The sequence below is a fragment of the Sylvia atricapilla genome, chromosome 1 (genome assembly GCF_009819655.1).
Source record: "Sylvia atricapilla isolate bSylAtr1 chromosome 1, bSylAtr1.pri, whole genome shotgun sequence".
Classification (NCBI taxonomy): Eukaryota; Metazoa; Chordata; class Aves; order Passeriformes; family Sylviidae; genus Sylvia; species Sylvia atricapilla.
Genome location: NC_089140.1, coordinates 22,769,267 through 22,796,397, shown reverse-complemented (window position 1 = coordinate 22,796,397; position 27,131 = coordinate 22,769,267). Strand labels below are relative to the sequence as shown.

Sequence of the window (27,131 nt, the reverse complement as noted above, 5' to 3'; positions counted from 1 at the left end):
GCTAAATCCCCAAATTTACAATTCAGTATTAGAATCAAATTGGACAAAATATATTCCATGATGAATACTATTCACTACAGAGATTTGCAAAATCACAGTGGTGTCTGAATTAGAAAGCAGTAATTTTGTTTGTACATAAAGACTCAGTATGTTTATAACTATACTGAATTAACTATCAATAGTGTTCCTTGATGTAAAATATTACCACAGAGAGCTAGAATCACAAAAACTGGGTATTTCACTACACAGTAAACATTTTCCCAACTCACCAAAGTATATGACTTCTTTGTTTTGTAAATATGTTTACAAGTATATCCAAGTCATACTAAATAGAAATGATTGTAGTATTTGATACTGGGATTGTCCTTTCTTGCATCTGGATTTATGCTTCATAATGATTATCTACTAGACACAGAAATAGTCTTTCTGTAACTCAAAATTTTACTGGAGGCATTTAGAAGAACCTTGCCTTAAAATATAATGATTTTTCATCTTTATTCTCCCCCCTTCAAAAGGTTTCACTGCTCCTGATGTTTAACGTTATGCAAAGACGTGTTTCTGCCAATGAATATCGCCTTATGGTTATGCTTCTGCAAATAACCTGCTGTGAGCTGATAAAAGGATTAATGCAGCCAAAATTCTTAATCTGTGAAATTACAAATTAAATTCTCATATTAAAAATACCACCCTGAGGTATTTTTTGTGGTTTTAATTCCCCTCTGGTGTTCTGCATACATTGTGCTTGTTAATGACTAGGACAAGACTGTCTCTGTTGGCAGCCTGCTGCAGAGTGATAATGTGTAGGCATTTACTTCACTGATAGAACTGGATTTAACCACTGACTGATAAACTAAGTGGCAAGTGGGTAATAAGTCCATATTAACAGAAAAGTACTACTGCAGAATTCAGAATTCAAAATCCTGGCTAGACTAAATCACACTGTCATAAGGATTGAGATGTCACCACTGCAGAGTGATTTTTGTTTTTCATTTAGTGGAAATACGATAAATGAACTGGCATTCTTGATGTTTCATTAGTCCTGAATCTCTTTCCATCTGTTTCTGCAAAGGCAGACTTTCAACAGCAGCCGTCTTAATTTACCCTGAACATTTACATTTTCTGCTTATCAAGTTCCACAGTCAGCAAACTGAGTGGTGGGTCACCACAGCAGAGGAGGAAACCAGGAATCTTTTTTGCAGAGCCAGAACACAGTCTATGACAGTGATGAACAAAAATTATTGGTGATATTTTGGTTTTAATGTTCATATTCTACAAATTGGAGAGTGCTCTTCAGAGCTGAGCCGGGAGCAGGGTACTTGGACAGCCAAGCCACAGAACCAGCTCAAAATGTGACTACTACAGCTGTTGAGGGTGGAAAAGACAAACTTTAGGAAGACAAAGTTTTTGTACCAACACTGTTGTAAACAGATTCTATTGTGGACAAATATTCAAAAAGGGAGCTTAGTTTTTAGAAGCAAACTTTTAAATCAGCCATAGTTACATGCACATGTTCCATTGTTGCATCTCTGAACTTTCTGCCTTGAGGTACTGGATTTAGATCTTTTGCTAATGGATGCATGTTAGAAAACAGAAAAGAACATTCAACGCCGTAATGCAAGCACGTGTCTCTTCACCATATTGAGTTAAAGCAAAATGCTGACTGTTATTCCCTTGTGAAACTTTTTTTTAATTAACAGAACCTCCTCTGAATAAAAAATATCATTCATGGTACTACTTTTTTCCTAGAATAAATAGTTGTATGCTTTTAACACTGAAAAACAACATACAGACAAACAATATAAGTGATTTAAAATTACTAAAAAGATAATTGACAGCATACACAATGATAGGAAGATTTCTGCCAAGTTAACTGGAATGCATTCTGTTTAATAAAAGAAGCAAAAGGATGTATGCAAATAGTGAAAGCATAGTTAGTTAAGAATATCATCTGCCATTCTCTTAGTATGCAGTCTAATTCAGCAAATTAACTGATTGTTTACTTTGTGCTTCCCAGACTTCTGAATGCTGAGTCCTTTCTTGAAGGTTACTGTTATAACACAGAGATTCTGTGAATCAAACGCAGCTGGATTTTTATCCTGTGTGTGCTGCAGCTAGTTAAGAAGTACTGTATGTTACAAAGTGAAAAGCACTAAATATGTAAATTGCATTTTCCCTTTTGCTTTATGACAATTCAGAGAATTCTATTGGCTCCACACATAATCAAATACAAAGATAGCAGGCTGCAGACTGCAGAGCAGCGATAGCAAAAAAAAAAAAAAAAAAAAAGAATCCATTTTGTCCTGTGTCAAGCTAACTATGTAATTTCAATCTACACAATTACAGTCACGTATTTTGCATGTGGCTATGTGTGTCCACGAAGCTGTCTGTATGTGAGGGATAGCACACACCCATGCATCTGTCTGCACCAGAATCTTTGTCTCTAATCGATTTGGAGGAGGTTATACTCACTATCAGTTAACTCCCATAGCCGTGGGGGCAGATCACTGAAGTACTCGTGGCTCAGAGCTGCCTGTGCTGACAATCTGTTCTTTGGGAAACACTGGAGTAGTTTGGAGGCTAGGTCTTCTGCATGGTTCACACAGCTCAGCCTGAAACACAAACAAGAAGGTTTTTCTGAAAAACAGTGTTATTCTGATTACTAATTCCATCTCCAGTCAGCACAGCTTAAACACCAAGTCTTAATAGCCAGGAGTGCTACCAGGAAAATTTTCCTCAGGTTAGGGAGTTGATTAATTATTTCTGTATTGACAGCTCAAAATCCATACAAATTTTACAACTACAGAGCATATAATATACCATATCACATATGCCCTGACTAGTATGCTAAAGCATCATGAACAGCAGCATCTTGAAAGCAACTGTTTTGATCCTTCCATTTACATTTTATTGAGCATACTGACAAACTGAAAATTTACAGTGCTGGAAACAAATGCTTCTTGCCATCTAAACACATGAAATCCAAGCTTACAATAACACCACTCACGCAACTTTGAGCAATATAAAATTTTAAAATCTAGTGATGCTTAACATGCAACACATTCATCATGTCTCACAAAGACATTTGTCTTTCAGGAAGTACTGACTTCTTACTTGTTCATATATTCACATGGCAGGGAATTGACTATTCATTAAGTGTTAATGCAATGCAAACATTAAATTTAAGTGAGTTATCTTTTCTAAGCTTCCTACAGAAACTGAGAAAACTTACTGTTTCACTGGGAGCTAAATCCTTGGGAATATTGCAAGAAAATATAATCTAAAAGTAATAGACTTGAAGTGGAGACAGTAAAATGGTAACCAGCAAGATGTAGCCTGGGTCTAGTAACCTATAGCTGCCTCCTAAATTTCCAAAGCCACTTTTTGTAATATGCAGTCAAAAAAACCCCATGCTGAATCTTGTTGACATCATGTTGCTATAATTACTAGGAAACTTCATAAATTCAATCAGGCCTTTGCTCAGTAAAGATCTTTCTTTGGGTAAATGCCCAAGTCTATAAAAGGTTTTTTCAATGCACTGGTTTCCCAAAACCAGTAGACAGTACACTGCAGTCCAAAATAACTCAGCATTTGAAAAATATGGTTATCCTTTAAAATCAATAATCCTACAGCATGTTTCATGCAAATATTAATTTTCTTCAACACAAATGGACTTTCCAGAAAAAAAGTCAAGAAGATGGATTAGACAGCATTACTCTTTTATTGGGCTGACATGGCATGATTTATATTAATCAGTATAGGCACAGGTGAAAATTGTCCCTTCAACAAAGAACGGACAACGCTGAAAACACTAAATAAATAAATAAAAAGGTTACTACAGTGAGAAATCTAAGTTACAAATGTCATAGACACAACTTTTTGTCTATGTCCATACCACAGTCAGTGGGAAAAATAAAGAAACATAAATTAGATAATAATTTTAAATAAAAAAATTAAAGTCAAAATCATGTATTCTTAAATTATGTACTGGCATATATATGATATGCTGATACCTACAATCGTTCAAAAACATGCCACTGGCTGCCTTCTTAATTTCTAGCAACTGTATGCTGGATGCAAATTTGAATACTGTGCCTATCTGATCTCTTCTTGAGAACTGGCAGGATTTATGTCCAGAAAGTACCCAGGGATGAATTGCTTAGAAATGCTGACCACTTTAAGATACTGTATCTCATCACTCATAACCTTATTGAATTCCCAGGATTAGATTTCAGAATTGCTATTTCAGGTTAAACAGATGCTGAACTTCAGTGTTTCTGATGGGCACATTTTTTCTGTTTTCATTTTCAGATTGTGACAAAAGAAAAACACCTTGAAATACTCACTGCTTATAAATTACATCATAAATTACATAAATTAGAGTAATTCCAGACTATTTAAACTACTGGATTGTTGTAAATGTTCAGTAAACTTCTGTGACAATTACAGACAATTTCATTACAGAACACAGCAAAATACTAATAAAAAAGGTTATTATTATTAAAAAAAAAAAAAAAAAAAAAAAAAAAGGTGAGGCAAATAAATATTCAAGGAGAATTGTCATTACTTCTTCAACAGATCCAAAATTTCCATGGAATGGTGATTATATTGAGTCTGTGAGGCCTGAGTCCTAATCCCTCCTGCACCAATTAATTGTTCAGAGGTTCTGTCAAACCATTTCACCAATGTAATTTTTCCCCACAGAGGTAGCTGCAAGCTTTTTAGGAACGGTAATAAACCTGCTCTGTCTTGAATGAGAGCTACTCTTAATTCAGAAAAATGTAGTCACTTAAGTAGTGAAATATTACCCTCCAATATATGAATTAGACCATTCCTTAGCTGATCCACCCATACAATGGAGATGCTAATTAGGTAAGGCAAGGCACAGCAAAATAACATTCAAACCTCAACCAATTCTGACTTGCAGGTGAATTATGGATGACATCTGTAGTTCCTCAGACAGAGTGATGCTGACATGCTGACTGCAGTAATAGTCACCAGTGTACCTGGCATACTGCTAAGATCTTTTTGCAAGAAATTCAGAAATACTAATATAAATTGAAAGTGTTTTGAATAGGAACAGTTTAGAAGGCCAGTCACCTTCCCAGTTTAGACACAAGAAAGATATATGTTTACTGGTAGCAGTTGAGAAACCAAAGAAAACCATTAAATAATCAGCATATTATACATTAATATAATATAAATACTACAAAAATATCTAGGGCTGCAAAATAATCACATCAACTAATTAATTAATTATGAATAAATCGGTCATAATTAGAAACAGTTTTATAATTACTAAATAGAAAGAAGACTAAATTTATTGCACGGTCTGCAAAAATAGTTCAATCTGCTATAATTATTAGATCTATCGGCCCTGATCAAATTCCAAGTAGTGCTGGAGTGTGAGGTTGGTGTTAGCTGTTTGTCAGTGCTTTGAAGATTCCAGTTGCTACATTATTAGTATTATGTTTCCAAGCATTTATAGATTTCAAACTCAGAAGGGACCATAATGATCAAGTGTCACCTCTTGTGTAATACAGGCCAAAGATCATCTGAGTAACTCATGGATCAAATCACCACTTTCCTCTAGATCAGCTGTATCTTTAAAGTTCTACATTAAAATTCTGATTTTGTTTATGAAGCTTTGCACAGCAATGAAAAAATTCTTCTCTAAAACTCGTGTCTTCTGCAAAAGTCACTTCTGGAAATTAGTGGGCACTACAAAAAACACATCCATGTGGGTTCCTAAGGTTGTCCGTACTAAAAACTGATGCCTTAATGGAATGCATGACTAATTTTGCTGCTTTGTTTAAAGACAAGCTATTCTACACTTACGGAAAATGTACTGTTTTAATCATGTATTAAAATTTTATCTGCTACGTCAGAATTGTTTGGAAAACCCTATTTAGTGCACAACCTCCACAGACAGAACACTGGAATGATTGCTTTGTTTCTCTCCTTTTTCTTTTTTCCACCAGTATTCTTTTTAAAATATCCTCGTTAAAACATTAACAATTTGTCTGATTTAAGTTTGAAACCTGATTCCTCAGTAGAGACAAAGGCTAAATTTTCTGATGGGGTTCAGTAGTTAAATACCTAATACAGAAGTTAACAAAAAGAACTGAAGAAAAAAAGATTTCATTTTTAAATACACCTCTTTCAGTACGAGACAGGATGGAATGTCATACAATATGGCTTTGTGTCTAAAACATAATAGCATGTTTTGTCTCACAGCAGTTGGGCCATATAGGAACTTGGCACGCATGATATGGCAAGTCTCAATATTCACGCTTCACTTACTGTCACACTAATCACTGAGGAATAGTTACTAGCCATGACAGCATACATACTTCCAGAAAATGTGGTGTACAGCAGAATATGGAGAAACCTTTGGCAATGAGCATTAAATAATATGTAGATATTGTTTTGAGAAATACTGGGAATATCTTAACACACCTACTCTGATGACGTTTGTGAAACACATTAATTTTCAATTTAATCCCAAATGCTATGCACAGCTTAGCTCAAGAAAAGCAAACACCATATGAACCTGTCTCACTTGAAATATATATGAATCTGACTAGACTTGAGCAGTGGTAAATCTCATTGGATTACAAGAATTTGATTTAATTTCAGAAAACAGGCTTAAATATCTTTCTACTGCAGAGGAAGGTCAGTATTTGGTCAAGCAGAACATGACTAAGATCACTGAAGTTTGGTTTAAGCTCCTAAGAAAAAAAAAGTTTGGGGCATGTGCAGTGAACTTCTGAACTTGGGGTGATTTGCTTTTAAATGCAATGAAGAAGGCAGTTCAAATTCACATTAATAATTAAGACAAATGGGCATTAAAACAAATGGAGATAATATGAAGAATATATGCTCCTAGCAGCATGAGGTAAATACTTCCTAAAGCAAAACTCATTTACTGTGCACATTTTCCACTGAAGATATGATTCTTGCAGTGTATTAATTCATTTCTCAACCGGCATTTATAGCATGACCTAGAGGAGTGAGGCACCTAATTCCCTTTGGAAATTTCAGCTGTTTCTTTATGCTAAGCAAGCTCTTTAACCTGAAGTGCTGAAAGACAAAACCACAGTTAACCTGAACAATCACACCATTTAGCAGAGCTTAAAGTTTAACGGCATGAAGAGAAGGAACAAATTGCTCTGAATCAGGCAGGCCACTGTGGCAACCCTCACAGCTCATCTCACAGAGGATGCTCTGGTCCCCTCAACGACAGGGCTCCTGTACACTCCCTGTGCTACCTCACCTCCCAACCCCCTGCCACAATGGTTGCATTCCCCATTTTCTCCAAAGTCTGCTTGAGGACAGCAGCCTTTTCCCCTCATCCCAGGCTTTAGCCTCTCTTGAGTTCTGTACAAAACTGTACAACACCACGCGTTGCAGTTAACATTTTCTTTGGAAATGCATTGTCTTCTAACCAGCTGATAAAGAAATGCTCATGTGTGCCCTGATAGTTTATACCTCTGAATATACATGCGATGCTAGTAGCAGCAGCTATGTGAAACACGGATCAGAGCAGGGCCTACCTGAGTAGCATTTCCTTTCTACAAACCCCAGCATCCTTTTCTGTTGTTACCACCATGCAGAGAACACCCACCGTCTTCAAAGACCTGACATGCCAGCTTCAGCGTGCAGGAGCCGCTTCCCTAACGTGCCTGGTGTGCCTCCATGGAGCTTTTGTAGAGTTTATTTAGCCATCAAGAAACCACCACAACGAGTCAATGCGAGTTTTGATGTGAGCCTTTTAGCTTTTGATACAGATGAAGACATAAAGGAGTACCTCAAGATGAGAATCTAACAGAGCAAAGATGTTACCATTTTTTCAGTGTTTTACACAAGGGGTATTGAGGACTAAAACTGATGAACAAAGAGAGACAAAACCATTTGAAGGCTCACTGAAGCAGTGTTTTACTTGTTGCTATCAATCACAAAATACAGAATTTGCTCTACAGCACAATATAGAGGTACTTCAAGCCAAACTATAGAGTAAATAACACGAACAGAGCCAATGTGACATGTCACTGCTGGGACTGTACCCCACACCTACATGGGGCTGCCAAAAGCACTCCTGGGTTGTGCACATTCCTTAGAAAAGACATGTCTCCAAACACTTGATGCCCCTCTTGCTCTTCCCAAATTCAGATGCTGGCAACAGTTTAGATGCACAAACACTGTGCTCTCTACACATGCAGGGTGGGAAAATCCAGTCTCCAGGTTCCCTAGGCCACTGCTTTAATTGTACTCTTCTAGCTCAGCGCCTGAATAGAAGCAGGATTGCCACATTAGCAAACATCCTGCTCTAGGATGAGCTAGGCTGGGACAAGTCCTGCACTGGCTTTGCATAACATGTATAACATGACTATACTGCTCCCAGTGCCTGTCCTTGCTCTGTGCTCCTGCATGCCACAGTCTTCTGACCATCATGATTTCCAAAGTGGTGTATGAAACAATCTCTTTGGAAATTTAAAAATTTGTTTGATTCCCTTTAATTATGTTACCATATCACAGCATCAGAAGTCTTATCCACTGAAGTACTGAAAAGGTGGTCAAAATATTTATTATTACAATGAAAGCCATGACAACCAATGATAAGTAGTCACTGATATGGAACAGAGATAAAAATAACAGTGTCAGTGTTTGATTCCTTGGCACTGCTGTTAATGTCTATGAAGCAGAGGTCAGAGCCCCATTTGGAAAGCTGTGGAGGTTCATTCAGTGCATTCCAGGAAGGTAATGATAACCCTGGCCCATCTGAACGAATTCTCACTTGACAGTTGCACAGATGTCATGATTCCGAAAGCAGCCAAGATGAATAGCATATCATGAAAAAAGGTGAATGCAACAAATGAAGGTTCTAACAAGATAGACAACTACGTTTTCTATTTTAATTAATATAGATTTAGCCCTAAGTATATAATGGCATATACTTGGTAAATTTTTAAAAGAATCTACTGACCCAGTAGGTAAACCAAAATTACAGCTGCAGCTCCTGAACTTCTCAGAACAAAGGATTAAGATGCTTAAACTGCTCATGAATCACATTAGGCTTCAGAGACTCAGTTTGGCCACACCTAAGGTAGACAATGAAGTGATAACACCTCTCAAGGCAATTCACTTTTGACAATAGCCATTATGCTCAATTACAACTTGATCATTTGTATATGTCATCACCGAATGCAACTCAAGGCAAAAGCTTAGATATGAGTCTACTTTTCCCTGACTCTTTTGCACTAGATTTGATGTGTTTTATCATCTGTTTCAGATGTATTACTGTCTTTCTTTAACACAGTGATGCTTGTGATTTCCAGCTTGGAAGGTCTGCTTCATAGAGGAAGCAGAACACTACCATCATGACAGAACACAACACTTTTAAAAACTGAATTTGGTTGATTTGATGTTTAAAGCCCAAGCTTATGGAGAACCAGTCAATATACAACAGACCAAAAAGTATCCTGAATTTTGTGAGAGCTACTCAGGCTAGTTCTTGCTCTGATGCCTCAGAATAAATATGCTGAGCTATGAAACCTCCCAAAGAAACCCAGCACCAACTATTGAGAGCTTTGCGCATTAAGATTGCTTATACTGTTCATTGACAATATTGTATATATCTTTCCTACTTGTTTCTTCCAATTCTGATGCAGAGTAAGGTTTACATTTGATGCCTGGCATCTTTTTGCCAGAATAACTGGAGCATCAAATGTAAATCTTACTCCGCATCAGAAACAAGGAGTGTGGAGTCTACATGGTAGACACTAAATTGAAGAAAAGTTTATTTAAACAGCAAACATACAATGTATGTGCAGAGATAGCATACCCTAAGCTATTGAGAATGTGGTGTTCTGTGACATGATCATATAACTTCCTTAATTCCTAGGAATTCTGAGATTGTGATAGTCTAGGCAGCATGACTGCTGGATACAGTGTTTTGCTACTGTATAAAATCAGAACTAAGTCATGAAACTAAAAGAAGAGTACCTTAAGTAATTGACATTATTTCACTCCGTTTTCAGCAGTTTCTCTTAGGTACAGGTTATTTCCCAGAAAAAGTATCTGCTAAGAAATTTTAATTAGAACATGCCTTACTATTTTGTCCCAGAAAGAATTTAGCAATTACTTCTTTCTGATTTTACATGCCACCACCAATCAACTATTTTATTCTTTCAGCCTCCCAATTAGCCCAGTATTAAAGATACTAATTATGGAAGGCATTAGTACATTACTTACGCCATGACAGACCAGTACTGAATATGCCAGATTTATAGTTTACTGGAAGATCTTTGTTTGGTGTAAGCGAAATTAATGAAGAAAAACAACACAGTGGTGACATCTAGTCAGGAATTTTGATTATTCTGAGATTCTTAAAAGGGCATGAATCTTCTGATCAAGGTGAATGTTTTTTAAAGGCTGTCTTTGTGCACCTCAGTAAGCTGAACAGAATAACCTTGGAAAATAAACAGAGCTAAAAATAATTGCTAACACCTCAATCATTTTATGAGCTATTATTTCACCAGAAAATGGAGAAAATATAACTTTAATCCTGATCAAAACTCTTCAAGGTTTATGTTCTCTATAAACCTTTCACTGAGAACTGAAAATATAAGTTAGTAATGCAATAAAGGCCCTAACAAATATATCAGATTTTTCACTTAATGCTTTTTACAGGCTTAAACCAAACTGAGTGAAAGAAAATCACCTTTTACAGTCTGACTCTTAAAGGAAGAATGCCTTTCTGTTATGCCTTTTTAAAATAAGGCATGGTGAATTTATATCAACTTCAGTGAATCTTCGGGCATGATAAAAGGAAGAAAATATAGCAGTGGAGTTAACATTCCATAGTATTATTTCTTCACGTATTTATTTCCTCATTGGCTGGACATTAAAAAAGGGAATAACCCCCCACCTCCCAACACAGAAATAGCTGAAATAAACCTTTGGCACACAATGTAGTCAAAGCTCTGTTTTTTTCCTCGCCCCACCCTTGACAACCTGAATTGCTTCTCTCCAAATAAATCCATGCAAAAGATATTCTGAAAAAAACAAACCAAACTCCGAGTTTCAAATTTCTCAAGTGGGTGCACCCATTAGGGAAGTAAACAAAGTCTTCTTGTTTTCCCTTATCTAGCTGTCTTTCTGGACCTATTACCTTTAGAAAACAAACAAAGCAAAGACAGAACTAAGTGCTAAAAATAAGCATTAATACTGCTATATGAATCTCTACCCTCTTGCTTGATATTTTATCAGCTTGGGTTTAAGAAGTTTTAATTTCATTCTAATGTAAATAAGAACTGGTTTGTTTGCTCAGTACCTCCACAAGAATTTGCTACAAGGCTGCAGCGTGCAGGCAGTGCCCTGAGAAGGGTGACCTTGCTTTAGTCAGTGAAGCCAAGGACCATTTATCAGAATTAACCTACAAATCTGTCTTGCTGGGGCCTCAGATCCATCAACCACTTGGAAGCAGCTACTTGCCCTATCCTCCCACTGCTGCCTAAAACATTGCATGGGTCTGATCTTTTCTATTACTGTATACCTCTCAGCTAATAAAATATATTTTTGTGGCTATGGAACTAACAGGAGTACTTTGTATTTATTTATACAGCTCATTAAAGGCGGATAGAGATTTGGAGGCAGAGAGAATGCCCCAAGCCTGGAAAGCTCAGGAAGACAGACCCCAGGCACATGCATGTATTTAACTTTATGCAGATGAGTTGCCTGGCTGAACCCAATGAGACAGAGCAATTATGTAAAAGCAGGCATCCTAGTGTTTTTGCAACTGTACTCCTAAGCTAAGACACGAGAGGGAAAGTGATGCAGGACCAGTAAATACTGAGAGGTAGAGACTGAAATGGTTGTGATGAGAGCATATGGGCAATATATTCAAGACATGCAGTCAGGAACACTTAATTATGTATTATTATGTCTGTGTTTAGCCAGATTTACATCACATAGAACTGGCTGCAGCTCCCTGACCTTCAGGCCCTTGGTTCAGGTGATGTCACGAGAGAACACAGGGTAGGACATCACATTCATGCCAGCACTGTGGTGTAGAAAGTGCCATTCCTTCTCCAGATCCCCTCTCCCAGTTCGGCATACCACTTTCTCTTTACATTAATGGAGATAGAAGCTTTCTAAAACGAACTTTAGGCCCTCTTTGAATAGGGAGAACCAGTCAGACTGAAAATCTAGTGTCTGATACCAAAGGCAGTAATACTTGTTAAGGAGACAAATAAACTTGAATTAATGTATGAACTTGACTTTAACTTGAACACGGGAAAAAAACCTAGGTTTCCTATGCAAGGACCACCATGAATGGAGAAAACAGTGATCTCTCTAGTATGCAATTTTGAGAAAATATAACATTATTTTGGACTTTTTTTTTTTTTTTTTTTTTTTTTTTAAAGGGGAACATTACATATCCACACATACATGGATTGACATGTTTTTCTAAAAAGTTAATTGAATTTAATATATGAGTTTATTCTTTTTAATCTATAAACATCTTGGAGGTGTGTCAAGCCACAAACTCCATCTATTTTAACTACCAATTACTGAAATGTATGTGTGTGGATGTAGTGCTGACACTCAGAAATTGGCTTGCAGTAGGGAAGAACTCAACCCTGAACTATTTTTTTGCAAATCCTATCCTGTCAAAGTATCATGAAAGAGAGAGAGCTAAGCAGGGAGTTACTGCTATTTAGGCATAAATCAGCATAGGTGATTTAAGAACTGAAATCAAAATTTTTATCTATAATAGTGACCACTAAAGGTCAGATTTCCCAAAGAGCCAGCTATCACTAAAAACTGACTGGCAGCAGAGCTCAGGTCACTTCTAACAGCCCAAAAAAGCAAGTGGATTCTCAAAAGATATTGCACACATGGAACTGTGGAATCCATGGAGCTCTGGTCATGTGTGCTGTCATTGAATTGGATGGGCAGGTAAATAAACATCTGGCGCTCATTTTAGGGTGTTAAATGAACATTAAGCTTTTGCAAAGTAGATATTTGAGGCTGACAAGTCCTAACAGATTCCAAATTGAGAACAAGAAGCCTGGAGTCGAGGATCACAAACAATTGATAAATTCACAATCTGGGCATAAGCCCATCTGATTCCCAGAAAGGAAAGCAGCAGTTGCAAGTCTGCCTGAACTATGTAAGGGACATGAGAAGGCTTAAATATGAAAAAGGGATCACTGACATAAAAATAGGGAATAGGAGCTTGTGAAGAAAGAGAGGAAGAGGCAAAATAACTGGAGGATTTTGAAAAGGATACGAAGGGGCTCAAAAATGATGGAGTAAAACATAAAATAAATCGAATTTAGTGGTTGCTTGTTATATCATCTGAAGAAGGGTGTTGATCAGGAGAGGACATGAAAAGTCTATTATGATAATCAAGATCAGAGTGACAACATTGGCTGGAAAGACAAGAAAAGTATCTTGGAAAAGCTGGAAAGAAAGAAAGATAAAAACGTATATTCTTGATGCACATGATAGAGACATTTCTTATTTTTCTTTTCCTAAAACTTTAGGCCTAAGTGCCAAGGAATACTAGCAGAACAGTGTGAGTAGGGGGCTTCACTAGGAATATGCTCAGGTGTGCACAGGGAATAGTAAGAATCTCTCAGCTCAAGCCTTATTGCAGGATTGAGCAGGGCTAAGGAAAGAGCCTGCTGAACTACTGAGTGTCCACACTGCCCCTGGATTGTCTGGTGCATGTCAGCAGCATGCTCCAAACTCACTCCTGGACACAGTCCAGGGAGCAACTCATGCCAGGGACCATTCCCAAAACGCAGCAGGTTCTATGCTCCCACAAGCAAGGTATGCCATATATTACACAGAGAAAACACAATTCCTCTGGTTTGCAACATGTGTCTTACTTTATTCTCGAAATTTTGATTTAAAAACCTAAGGCTGAACAACCTCAAAATAATAACTGCACCTGCAGCTGCATGGGGACCACATAAAGCCCACAGGAGATGCATGCCCAAGTGTTACTTAGCACAGCTGCAGCCAAGGTCTGCCACATGGCCTCGGGGCCAGCAGATAGTCCCTGGCTCTGCTTTAGTTTGCAGCACAGACGTGGGCTGTAGCTGACAGGAAAATGATATTCACCAAACACTATCTGTCAACATCTCGGGAAAATTCATGCCCTCATGGCTGCCGAATAAAGCTTGACTCAAGGGCACTGTAAGGATCAAATATGAAAGAAATAAAAGGAATGTAACAGTATTCTGCAAAAGTCATAATGCTGAAGGAAGGCAAATAATGATGCAGAGCATGATTTTTTTATGTCAGGGTGGTGAAATTAGTTTGAGGCATACTAACAGTATATAGTAATAAACAGAACTTCAAAACTGCCATAAAATCTAACCAAAGAAGGCAACACAAAAGTGATGGTCCATTCTTAACATGCAATGATGTTGGAGTGAAAAGCATAAATTTAACCTACTTTTACAAGATTTCCTTACCAGAGACCACTGATATACCAATATCTGTACCACCAATACCCAAATGATATCAATCTTTTAAAACTATTCTGTATTCCCCAAAAATAGGGACAAAAAAAGAAAACAATACATTTATGAGAATGTGACAGAAGTAAAAAATTTACTTTTTCAATTAAAATTCTTTGCAGTAGGATTCTGAGTTTATAAATCCAACATGAAAAATTAGGTCCTTTATTCATATTTTCAGTCTCCTATTGCAGCAGTGATCATAAAACAAACACAGCTGGCATCTTTATTATTTTATTCACTGAAGGATTTAGCTGGACAAACATCACAAAGATGGTGGCTGTTTTCATTGAATTTATGATCAAATATGCTCCAGCATAAGATCAACTCTCTTACATCAATTATTATGAGATGTGAATAATTTAACAGAAAGTTGTCTATTTGTAAATCAGATCTTAGGGATAGAAATTCAGCTGAGGTAGCAGCCAGTGGATATACACCATATTAGAGAATTTAAAAGGATGCAGGCTTTTTGTGAATCACATTTAATGATAAACATTGTCATTTATATTTTGCTACCTAGTGAGCTGCTAATTCAGGCAAACTACTTCAAAATTTTATTTTAAAATTACATTGAATTAATCTTTATCAGAGGAGAATTTAACTTTACTGATGCTTTTCAAAATTACTGAATGTATTTCCTATAAAGGCTTAATTAAAGCAATAAACAAACTACTATCAACACCATATTTTGGGGTTTTTTTCCACAGACTTCCACCAGAGTCTGTTGTTCAGCTTAAAGCCAGGAGAGTTACAATAATTTTAACGCAGAATGTGTGCCTTAGGATATGGGATTGACTCAGTGCCTGAAAGAAAAAGGTCAGTTCCCTTTGGAACCACTTGCCTCTTTGCCCTCCAGCAATGACAGGTGCACCAGCCCTGTGCTGAGGCTCCTTATTCACAGCGTGTTGCTGCAGATACATAATCTAACCTCTCTGATTTAATGCATCAGCAGGGTGAGAGTCTCCCAGCTTCCCATTTTAGCATGGAGCAAGCAGACACTGAACACATATACATGATGACCTGCTTGCATCTTTCACAAATTCTCAAATAGTTTAAAACTTTCTTAGCTATTTAATTTTTAAAAAAATCGCTAAATTTAAGTATTAAACTATTTGGCTAGGAAATAATTTAAAGTTAGGGGAAAAAAAATCACTGTTTTCACCAGTCTCCTACAATGATATGTGTTTCTGTGTCTCTAATAAAATAAAATAAAAAAAAAACAACCTGCATGCAAAAGGAAAAATTCTCATTTCTCTGTACTATATGGCAGGCAAGAAGTCAGAAATTTTAGGCAGATACATGAGGCAACACAACCAAAAATGAAGGAAAGGAAATAATTAAGATTTTCTTGAATGAATTTTGAGAGAGAGTCACAGGAAATGCTCATGAATGGCAATACCTGAATACCTGTGATCTTGCCACAGAAAATGTGGTGGTCAAAATTACACTAAAACACCCACATGAAATCTTCATAAAAGTCAGTATTTGCCTAAGGCAAAGATAGTTTACGATGTTTATATCACTGCAGAAATCTTGACTATTGTCATAAGTCTCTGGCTTGCAACAGAGATGAACAGCATGAGTTTTGAGACTGGCTTAAACCATCTACAGTGATTTCAGAACCCAGGAATATTATTCCTGGTTTTATACTTCTTGCCTGTCCGCACCATCTTTCAAAATTATCTACCTTTCTGAGACTCTAAGATGAGAATCAAAGGAACTGTTCAGTTTAAGGAAAATTATCTGTAATACAGAACAAACAGCAAAGGATAATATCAAGCCACATAAGCCAAGAGCAGTTGCTTAGCACTTAGCACTTTTGAATGCAAACCCAGTTCTCAAGTTGCCTATCATTTTCACTCTCCTTTTGGAAAAATCTTGCCTTTAATGGCTACATGCAAATAATGAGAGAGCCAGCAGTAAGGTCTACTTCACTTATATTACTACCTTCACAATATGTCTTTAATTCCTCAGACAAATATTTTTAAAACATCCTCAAGACTCAATTTTGTCAGCAACATCATTACCTGGAGAAGAGAGATTTCAACAGTCCAGGACTCAAGCAAGAGGGTAGAATTCAGAACGTGAGGATATAATGATGCCTGGTGCCTCTGATCAGAAAGTATTAGACTTCAAACCAAGAAATGAACACAGGCACTATGGCAGTACATGAGTAACAGACTACCAAAAACATAATTCTGAGAAATTAATAAAATACTGGCAGGTAAAAATGCTAGGAGAAAGAACAACTGGAAACATCTGAAGAGCTGATCAGAAAGTACTTAAAAATGTTAATGAAGAACATACACTGAAAAAAAGCCATACCTGGAAACACCAAATAAACATGTCTATCTGATATACGTCTCAATATCCTAAGGAATTCTTAAGGAATTAGTGAGGATAGCAAACAAATGTAAGGCATCTTTTAAAAGTCTTTCCAGGAATTCTACACAAGAATAGCCAGTTCTCTTTCCTCATTTCTCTTCATTACTGTTATTACTGCTTATATGTTACTGTAACATTATCTAATTTTGCTCTGCATTCTACAGAATGGTACTAGACTTAAAAAAGTACAAATATATGCCCATACGTCTTTTCTGGTTTTTAAATAAGAGAAGCTTGGCAAATATTTGTTGGACACAATATAGAAGGAAAGTACAGACAACAGAAACAAAAAACAATATGGAAGAAAATTAGATTTCAGAAGAAATAAGACAAAATGGCAATCAAAAGGGGTGACTAATGAAAAAGACATTGTTTACATTATTTTTTTAAAGTCTACTTAATAATTGGTGGAACAAAACAACAAAAGATAATGTTTGATGCAATTTCTATTAAAAAATCTTGCTCTGTGGACAAACTCTGAAGAGCTGGGATGTGATACACTATCTCAAAGTCTGAAAACTGGCTGACAAACCATAAGCAAAGGGTAATGATGAGTGGCAATGTACTGAGTTGGAAGGGAAGTGTCCAGCTGTGTGCCAGAGGGATTAGTGTTAGTCACAGTTTTATTTAACATCTTTATTAATGACCTGGACTAAGGGATGCCCTGCATACTGAATCAACTCTTAGATGACACTAAATGCTGAAATCACCACAAAAGACAAAGACATTAGTACAATAAAACTAACAGTAGTGAGACATGTGGACAGAAATCTAAAAACAAGCTAGAGCATAGAGCACTACAAATAGAAAAATAACGCCAAATATGGATAGGTCCAGAGTTAACAATGCCACCAAACTCTAGTCCAACATCAGATACTGAATGAAATGTTGCAGAAAAAAACAAAGAACATCCATGTACATTGGGGCTGTATTTTCACTGCTGTCATGTATGGAAAAAGGTACAGGGCAGTAACAATGTATGAAGCAGCCAGAGTTATTAGTACTCTGAAACAAAAACGACAAAAGCTTTTGTGGTCCAGTTTAGGAGGCTTATTGGTATTTTTAACTCGGACAAGAGGGTGTAACACAATACCTAAAGCTTAGCAACACAAAAGAGGGGAAATTTAGAATAAAGCAAAAATAAATTCACTGTCAGGATAAATATGGTATCAATGAGGTCTGTTAGGAAGTCTTCCCCCTACGTTTTAAAAGGTATAACATTATAGCACTTTTCGGTTGCTCCAATTTGAAAGAAAGATTGGAATATAAATCAAAAAGGATTTTTCAGCTTGGAGAAAGGACAAATGGAGAGAGTGCAGAGATGTTGGCTTCAATCAGCATCCCCTAAATTCCGTACGGCGAGCTGACAATCCCTGCAGCACGCTGGGCTCAGCCCCGCGCGGAGCTGCGCGCACAGAAAACAGCTCTAAGTGAGCGCAGGAGAAGGCGCTTCAGTACAAACAAGCAGCTTCCACCAGCCCGAAATTAATTTTTAACTAATTAAAATCAACTTCACCATTTCGATGACGATGAATGAACGAACTGCACTAAGCGGAGGCGCTGCTGTGCCGCGGGCGCCCCCTGGCGCGGGCAGCGCTGCACTGCACCGGCGGCCGCGGGGCCCCGCCTCCATCGCGAGCCATGTCGTGACATGACCCCGCGCCCTCGGGCAGCCGCCTGCTCATGGGAAAAAGGGAAAAAAAAAAAAAAAAACCCCAGGAAAATACAAAATGTTTTTTGTTTCCAGTGCAGCAGTATCACTGCAAACCTTCAGGAGACAGAGACAGGTTTATACGCCTATATACAAATAGTTGTAAAAAATACTTTCATCTCGTGTCCAGTTTCCACCCCTGCTCCCCCGGCAGGATCCCTGGCCCCAGCGCCCCAGCGATGTGCACACAGAGCACACAGCCAGCCCACCTCTGCTCGGGGCTGCCTGAAATCCTTATGGCTCCTTGGGTTTATCCATCAGAAAGGTTCCTGCAACGACAACACTAAAGCTTTTTGTTTCTATTGTGCTGGAGAGCTTGAGTATTGCTTCAGTGGTACTACAGACTCCGTTACAATAAGCAATGCTGGTGAGGGGACAGGAGGTGAAGGGATAAAAGTGACAATTAGAAGAGCGCTTTTTCTTTAATCAAAACCCAACTAAGGCAAAGATTTTCTTAAACACCCAAACAACAGAATCCCAAACCAAAAATGCTTCCCAAGTCTCAGCTCTAAGCAATTCCATAGTCTGTGCCATGCTTGAAACAAAATACAGACTCAAGCTACACGGACTTGTCTCTATTCACACACTTCGCTTTCTTCAGGAAGTTTTCACTGAATAACAGTCCCAAAATAGGCCAGTCCATCCTGGAATGCAGCTTTTAAACACCCTGGCCTCAGAAAGGGAGGTCTCAAGTACAGAGGCCATCTTGTTAAAGGAAGAAATCCTCAGCAGTGGGACTGGTTGTGAGAATAAAGTGTTATTTATATAATAAATATAGCCATGTTGGGGAATGACAAAGTAGTAGTCCTATTTATGCAGAGCAGAATTTGTTTTCAGCTGCACCTTTTCTTTCCAACCTAATTTCTCACAATACAACCCATTATGGCTGAAGGATCTGAAAAAGCTTTTTATATCCTACCAAATATACACAAGGATAATTAGTTCTCTTTTGTTATTCTTCTGTAAGGGTTTTTTTATTGTGGAGAAGGTTTTACAAATTGAAAGAGGTTGCATTGCATTCTGGAGGCAGAGCTGTTCTTGGTTTTTATTGTGTAGAGATAATTGAACAGAAAAGTTCAGGAAAAAAGTGAAAATATAATTAATTATGAGCTCTGTAGGAAGATCAGATTACCACATCTTAGCTCTTTTTAGACCAGTATTTTATAATTACATTCCACAGTGTATTATATCATGCTATGTAGGTGAAGCTTCGTACTAGACAGAGGCAAACATCAATGCAAGTTTTGTTTCTTAGCTTTATAAGCACTACTACAAAATTTATAGATTCCATCTTATCTAATAAATACTCTCTCTATAATTTTTAAGTAGTTTGACAACCAGTAAAGAAATTCAGTGTTAAAGTCTCCAAAGAATTTAATTCACTGTAAGTTATATTATTTACCTCAAACACTTCCCAAAAGTAGCCTCTAATATTAACCAATTCTATCTGAAGAATTTAAGGGATATTACTTATATCATGATCCTGCTGGGTTTCACTTTGTTATTGCTGTTAAATTCCATGTTTTTAAATAATTTCCAGTTAGACCAGGAATTAAATAGCGATTGACTTGTGTCCAATATTGTTCCATCATCTTTCTCTGCCTTTAAAATCATCTTGTGGAAGCTGATGTTGGTCAGGTGCAATTATTTTGCCCTCAAACTTTCTGTGACTTTTTGGAAGGTTTGGGGTTTGAGGGGTTTTGCCTCTCTTGCTTTAGTCTTACAGATATGAAGCTGACTCTGTAGATACTGGAAGAGTATTACTCTTCCTCCTCCTAACCTCCCCTTACATAAATTGAATTAGAATGCACATCTTGAGGTAAAAGCCTCTTTGAAGGTTTCTAAACCCATATTCTCACCCTTACATGCCATGACCTTAAAACCTATATATATATAAACAAGATAAAGGATCAGCCTGTGCCTGAAAGATGAAGCAGGAGATAGTGAAACTTCACTGTGTTTAGAAAATAAAGTTGTTCTCTTCCGATCTGGGAGCATGAAGTTCAGTGTCACTGCTGCACAGTTTCTATGTGAAAATTCTTTATTCTTTTGCATTTGCAATTCCTCCCCTGTAAAATGCAGTAATGGGACTTCTCATCAATATAAGATAAAGCATACATGTAAATCCTTACCAGACCATAAACATTGCTCTTTAAGGTGTATCTTTCAAAGCTACTAAGATATTGAGAGGAAGCAAATCTGTACCAAAACCAATGCATGTTTAAAAACAAAAGGCTGTATGTTTTTCTCCCCATTTCAGGACTCACGTTAATTGCCCTTAAAATAATTATGTATGTGACATATTTTGTGTCACCAAAAATCTTCCACTAATTAAATCAGGAAGTTAAAAAAGGTTTTTTAATTTAAGCTTGGAGATTGCTGCTTTCTGAAACATGATAAGAAAGAAAGAAAATTTCTAGAATGAATCAGTCTATCCATGTGTTAAGTTTTATAGCTGGATTATAAACCCTTGGGAATGTGATGTCTATAACGGAAATGTTTATACATCCGTAACTACAGCTGTGCAAGCAAACAGAGCTCTAATACAGCACACAGACAAAGATTTACACTGGGAAAAGAGAAAGCCTTTTACGTTTCAAATGTAAATGACACATAATTTTGAGGCAGTGAGTATTTCCTATTATACTAGAAATACATATATGAAGCACTGAACTGTATGTATTGTCATTGCTTTTGGTATTTCAATCCCTTCATTTATGCTGAAAAATTGCAAATCCTTTATGCACAGAGCATTGAAAATGTATAAATATTTTTGAAGAGGTTTCATAGAATTTTAAAAGCTCCAGTCTTATTTGAGTCAGCCTGTGATGTGATCAGAACTTGTGTCAATTATGAAATCTGAGAGACTGAAGCTGTTTTAAACAAACTGGGTTTTGTTCTTTTTTGTGGTATTTTATGAAAAGAGAAATTTCATGCCATAGTCTCGAAGGAAATATAAGACAGCAACTTTTCAGATTCAAAACAATTTTTGTACTTATTAATACATAACTGCTGTATTTTAATAGCCTAACTGCTGTTAAAATACGGAAAAAATACTTCAGTGCAGGCCTGCAGGATGGATGGAATAGCATGCTAGTATAACTATTCACATTACTTAGGCAAATATATGCCTCCAAGCAAACATATTCAAATCAATACTAGTTTCCTTGTCCTTCTTTCCCAGTCCAGATCTAATTGCCTATGTTGTAATATAACTGCTTCTTCCAAGATTTTGGATTTCATTAACTACTTTTAATGAAAAAATCAACTTGCAATTTTTTGGTTGTAAAAGGACAGGATACAGACCATTAAAATGACTTAATTTTTAAAAGGAAAGCTGTGACTTTCAGGAAATCGAACTGTATTCCAAGCAGTAAGATTGAGGTACAGTCAAACATTTTAAGATGCCTGCAAGGATCACAACTAGCGAAGTGGTCTGAGATATTTACAAAAGCCAGATATAAGTGGAGTCAATCTTCCTGTTGTTCCCTCTGCAATAAACAGGAGATGGACTCATCCATGAAAGCCACCAAATCACACTCCTAGACTGAATTGGAAAAGCCAGGAATTTTTCTATAGACTACTGAAAGTCAATTAAAGCAGGCTGGTGACACTTAACCTTTGTGGAGGCCTGAACTGGTTTCAGTGCCAACTCTATTTCTCATTGCAGGACTTGGGAAGTTACTGCTAAGCAAGGAGGATCCAGCAGTACTGCAAAGTGACCTACAGGGTCATGGAAGATGCCAGGCACTACAGAAGTACAGGTTTTGACTCAAAGGAAAAACACTGATGGTATTACATTCAACAACTAATGCCAGAATATTTTTAACAACAATCCTGCTATATTAAGAGATAATACAGCAGTTAACAAGTCAACCACAATTTCAAAAGGTGGTGGTTTTGGGGTTTTTGTGGGTTTGGTTTTGTATTTGTGGTTTTTTTTTTTTTTTTTTTTTTTTTTTTTTTTTTTTTAATGGAAACACTGGACCAAATGGGTTTGGGAAGGAGCCGATAGAGAAAAAAGTAACAGAATGGCAAAGTGAATATAAACCTAATCACATTTTGGAAAACTGACCACGCTATGGATTTTGCACTTGTAGACACATTTCATTGCTAATAAATAAATATTGAAAAAGCATTTGGATTTCTACACTATTCATAACTTTTTTCCTTCACCAAAACATTTTGTATCATCTATTTCAGGGGTGAACTTGGAGATGTTACAGTCTTCTGCTGATTAATCTCTTGAACTCCCTGGTAAACTACCAATAAGACAGCCAGTTAGTAGCAAAAATAAAATTTTGAATTAGTACCAGAAAGAAAACAACAATGCTGGTACAGGAAGGCTTAGCCTTGCTACAAAACTTTTCGTCAAAAGAGAGTGGAGAAAAATTCTAACAGCTTTTCTGGCAAGACAAGTTGTTGACATAGCTGAAATCATCCAATCCAAACTCTTTATGCTTTCTTCAAAATATAAAAGCTATTAATTGCTCAAGACAGTACAGTCCAGCTACCCTGCCTACAAAGATTCCACATGTGCTGAGAAATCTTCTTGAAACTTTACACAGATGATTACTTAGAATAATGCCAGTAGTGTGCTGTTCAATCTAACTGCTCATCAGATAATCCTTCTGGACTTTGAGTATAATATCTTTATATCAATGTCTATCTGAATTAAATGTGACCAAATTCAGGAAACATTAAAAGTGAAAAAAAAAGGTGTGGTGAATTTACACTGACTTTTTTCATTCATAAGTAAGATTACAACAGTATGGTCAGCAGCTCACAGCAATGATCAGATGGACCTGGCAACAGGAGGTGATTATGTGGAAATAACACTCAAAAGTGGATTACAAACATATTATTTAAAAGTTTCCTAATTTTTATAGATGAACAGAGAAAACAAGATTCAAAACTGATGGCCCAAAGCAGTAACACTGTATTTCTCCATGAAGTCAATACACTTGCCAACTAACACACCCAAGAAGAAAATACTATGTTATGCAGTTTCTTCCTATTTCCAAGAAACACACAATTCAAATCTGGCTTATTTCAAAATAATAGAGCCACTCTAAGTTAGATGTGATAACTTCAGCATATCCTTGAAGAGTCAAAAATGCAATTAAAAAATACTTACTTATTCCATGCTTGTCTAAGGTTTTTAGGGCTGTACTGTGTAAACCGTTCTGTAAGAAAAAAAAGTATATTCAATTGCTTCATAAAACCCAGGATTTATTTAAAAATATATTTATTTACTGTCAATTTTCATAATTTCATCATTTCTATGTATCTCCTGCTGTTCAAGTCCTAAGACAAGGAGAGAAAACTAACCTATGAGCAACAGCCATACAAACAGAGGAACAAAAACCAAAACACCAAAACCAAAAGAAGCCCCCAACTTGTTAAACCAAATCAAACCAAACCAGCAGGACCTAAAGCTCATTTACTGTGGCATCAACAGAGATGTAAAGTTTTACAATTATTTCTAAAGTAGTTTTTTACTGCTAAGGGAAAAAAAGAAGTCTGAAATCTAGTAATTTTTTTCTGTTTCATGACAAATGCAATTCTCTACAGCCTCACTGTCATGTTTTTATGCTTCTCAGGATGCATAAGAGTAAGTGTAGGTCTCTGTGACACACAGGGGCACACTGAGCATGATGGACACATAAAAGTCTACTTTCCAAAGAGTACATAAAAGTAATGAGCAGAAGAGTAACAAGTACAACCACAGCTTATTTACTCGAACATAAAGTTCTTGAGTTCAGATAGAAGTACTTTCCCACTCATGTCCAAGAAGATGCTTGATGCAGTAGGACTGTAGTTGAAAAAGGAAGATGCTACGTAAGCTGCTGCAGAAATGAAGAGTCCAGTCCTTCCTCAGCCTCTTGAACAGGAGCTAAGTGCCTCTCAGGTAGCAACAAACGAGTTCAGCTGGAGAACAGAGCAATATTTTCCATGGAGACTTGTTGCACGGAAATCCTTCCATGTAGACTGATACTCACCATGGCAAACTACCCTAATGTGATTGCTTAGTTGCTGTGAAGAAGTTATAAACTTACAAAATACTCCATTCAAAAAAATTTGCTTCCTGTCCACCCATGTGCATGACATTTAATAAACTGTACAGTTGCAATAGTATTTTTATATATATGCACATAGATATGCATGCATCTTACTGTGGAAAAACAGCTATAAATGAACAAAAAGGAGTTGTGTTAAAATTCCTGTATTTTTATACTTCCTTGTATCATTTCTAAAGTTGTCATACACAGTTCATACACAGTGAGTTCTAAAGATGCCAAAACAAAGGCAGAAGCAAAATCTTAAGAATCAGTGTGGATTCTTTGATTTTCTTTTTTATACCTATTTTTTAGGGGTTTTGCCCCTTTAACTAAAAAGACAAATGCAGAAGCTTCAAATCTTATTGAATTAACTACTGGAAGTTACTGATAATGAGTAGATCTGCAAACTGTGTCTGAGGGCCACTTCATGTTTACAAGTTTTGTTGCTTTAACCATACTGACGCAGTTAAAGAAATGTAATCACTCCCTTTTAGATATGTGTGACAACTGTACTGGAAACTGGAAGCTGCATGACTATAATCCTTCAATTTTAGTTTGCAAATAGGAATTAAATACATATATGCAAACAGATACCCCCAAAAATTGGAAAAAAAATAGACTTTCTATATGAAGTAAATTGTCCAGCCTTAACACTGTCAATTCACTTATGACAAGGGACTGAAAAATAAAATGCAGCTAGACAGTGCTGTGTAACAACACGTCTGAGGTACACATGGGAGTTCAGCTAATAAACTGCAAATTTGCACATTAATCTATTTCAGTGCAGAAAAATCTGGGTGGAAAGAGAATTGAACTGACTTGAAGCACTGCCGAAAAGGTAACCTGGACCTAGAGAGAGACAGATTTTGATTTTATCTGTCATTCTGCAATATGTTTTGGTCAGATACTGAGCTGGTTCAAACTGGCACAGCAACAGTGACTACAGCAGAGCTACATCCACTTAAAGCATTTGAGAAGTATCATATACAACATATTTTCTTGACCAGACTATCCGGTGTTTATTTTAATCAATTTAAGCTATTTTTTACTGTAGGAGGAAAGCCCCAGAGTCAACCACTTGGCCAAACTGCCTTAAGGCTTTAATGTCCAGAGATCTGTTCCAGTTCTGCAAAAAACCTGATAAACTATTGCCATGCCAGACGAATTTTTACTGAAAAAAATGATGCACTGGAAGCAGTTATGTAAATGCTGTAAGGGACACACACAAGCAAAACAAACTTGTGAAAGGGATCTTCCTTTCCTGTCTATGGTTCCAGTTTAAACATCTTTTTAAGTAAGTACTTTACACATTATATTTATCAGGTAGGGAGAGACATAGAGAGGTCAAAACCCTGTTTATAGAGAGGCAAATGTTTAGTCCATAGTCCTTAATTTCAAACTCTATTGAATATGCTGTGACTGCAAACCACGCTTCTCCTAACTATTGATATCAACTCTTTCCTGTCAAGCAGATTAGAGGCTGCTTACTTTACATGCTTTATAGAGAAAGAAACCACACATCAATAAAATAACAGCTCACATTTTTCTACATGATTTTGTGGTCAAGGCTCCAACCAGAGTCTTACTAATTTTCATGGACAAGATAATTAGATGGGACTACTGTGTTGATTAAGCCCAACCTAATGTACATGCCAGCTCATAATATTTTTCTGAATTCATCCCTTAGAGAATAAAGAAGCAGTTAAACCAGCTGATTTGGTTTCAGAGTTGCCAGAACAGAGAAGCTACAATAATCTTGTCCTTGAGCTCCTCCACCATGCTGCAGTTTTTCAAGTCCTGAACTATGAAACCACAAAATTACATACCTAAAACCACCAAACTTGCAGTCCCAACATAGGCAAACAAGTGGTAACTTCACAACTTTTATCTGAGCATCTCCTGCTTGTCTCAAATTTATCACAGAACTGGAATTTAGTCTCACAATTACATCCCCAAGTTTGTTTGTGAGTCACTTTTCAGAGTGAATGACTCTCACACACTTGTATGAATGCCTGTCCTTGACTGCTCGATGGGTGCAATAAAACCAAATATAAAGCTATACATGTCTGACTGTGACCAACTGCACAAAAGTTCATTCTATGATACTTTCAAGCTTATAGCTTTGATATTTGCTTTTCAGAAGCTACCACTGATATGTTCATAAAGAACAGTAATATAGGTCTGTATGTGAGTCTGGGAATTCTGCAGAATTACCATGAATGCTCCCCCACAAAAGAAGTCTTTGCCTGACATACTGAGAGGCAACAGTACTGGCAATCACAATCTCAATCCAACTTGCAGAAGAAATCCTTTGTAGCAAAAACTTAATACCTCTCCTTCACAACTGAAAGGCGATTTCATGCAAAAATTCATGCAGAACTTCATGCAGACACTCACATGATCACCCACACACACAGCCATGCTCCAGCACATGCA

At 36.9% G+C, this 27,131-nt stretch overlaps 1 protein-coding gene across 1 annotated transcript in view; it reads right to left on the bottom strand.

The window, feature by feature from the left end:
- The window catches only part of CDK14 (cyclin dependent kinase 14), a 312,752-nt gene that overhangs the window by 65,075 nt on the left and 220,546 nt on the right, over positions 1 to 27,131 (bottom strand). The window contains exons 12-13 of the mRNA XM_066317133.1: positions 23,771 to 23,819; positions 2,470 to 2,609 (exon numbers count right to left, since the gene is read on the bottom strand). Coding sequence (XP_066173230.1) covers positions 2,470 to 2,609; positions 23,771 to 23,819 — 189 coding nt within the window. The remainder of the gene's footprint in view (positions 1 to 2,469; positions 2,610 to 23,770; positions 23,820 to 27,131) is intronic.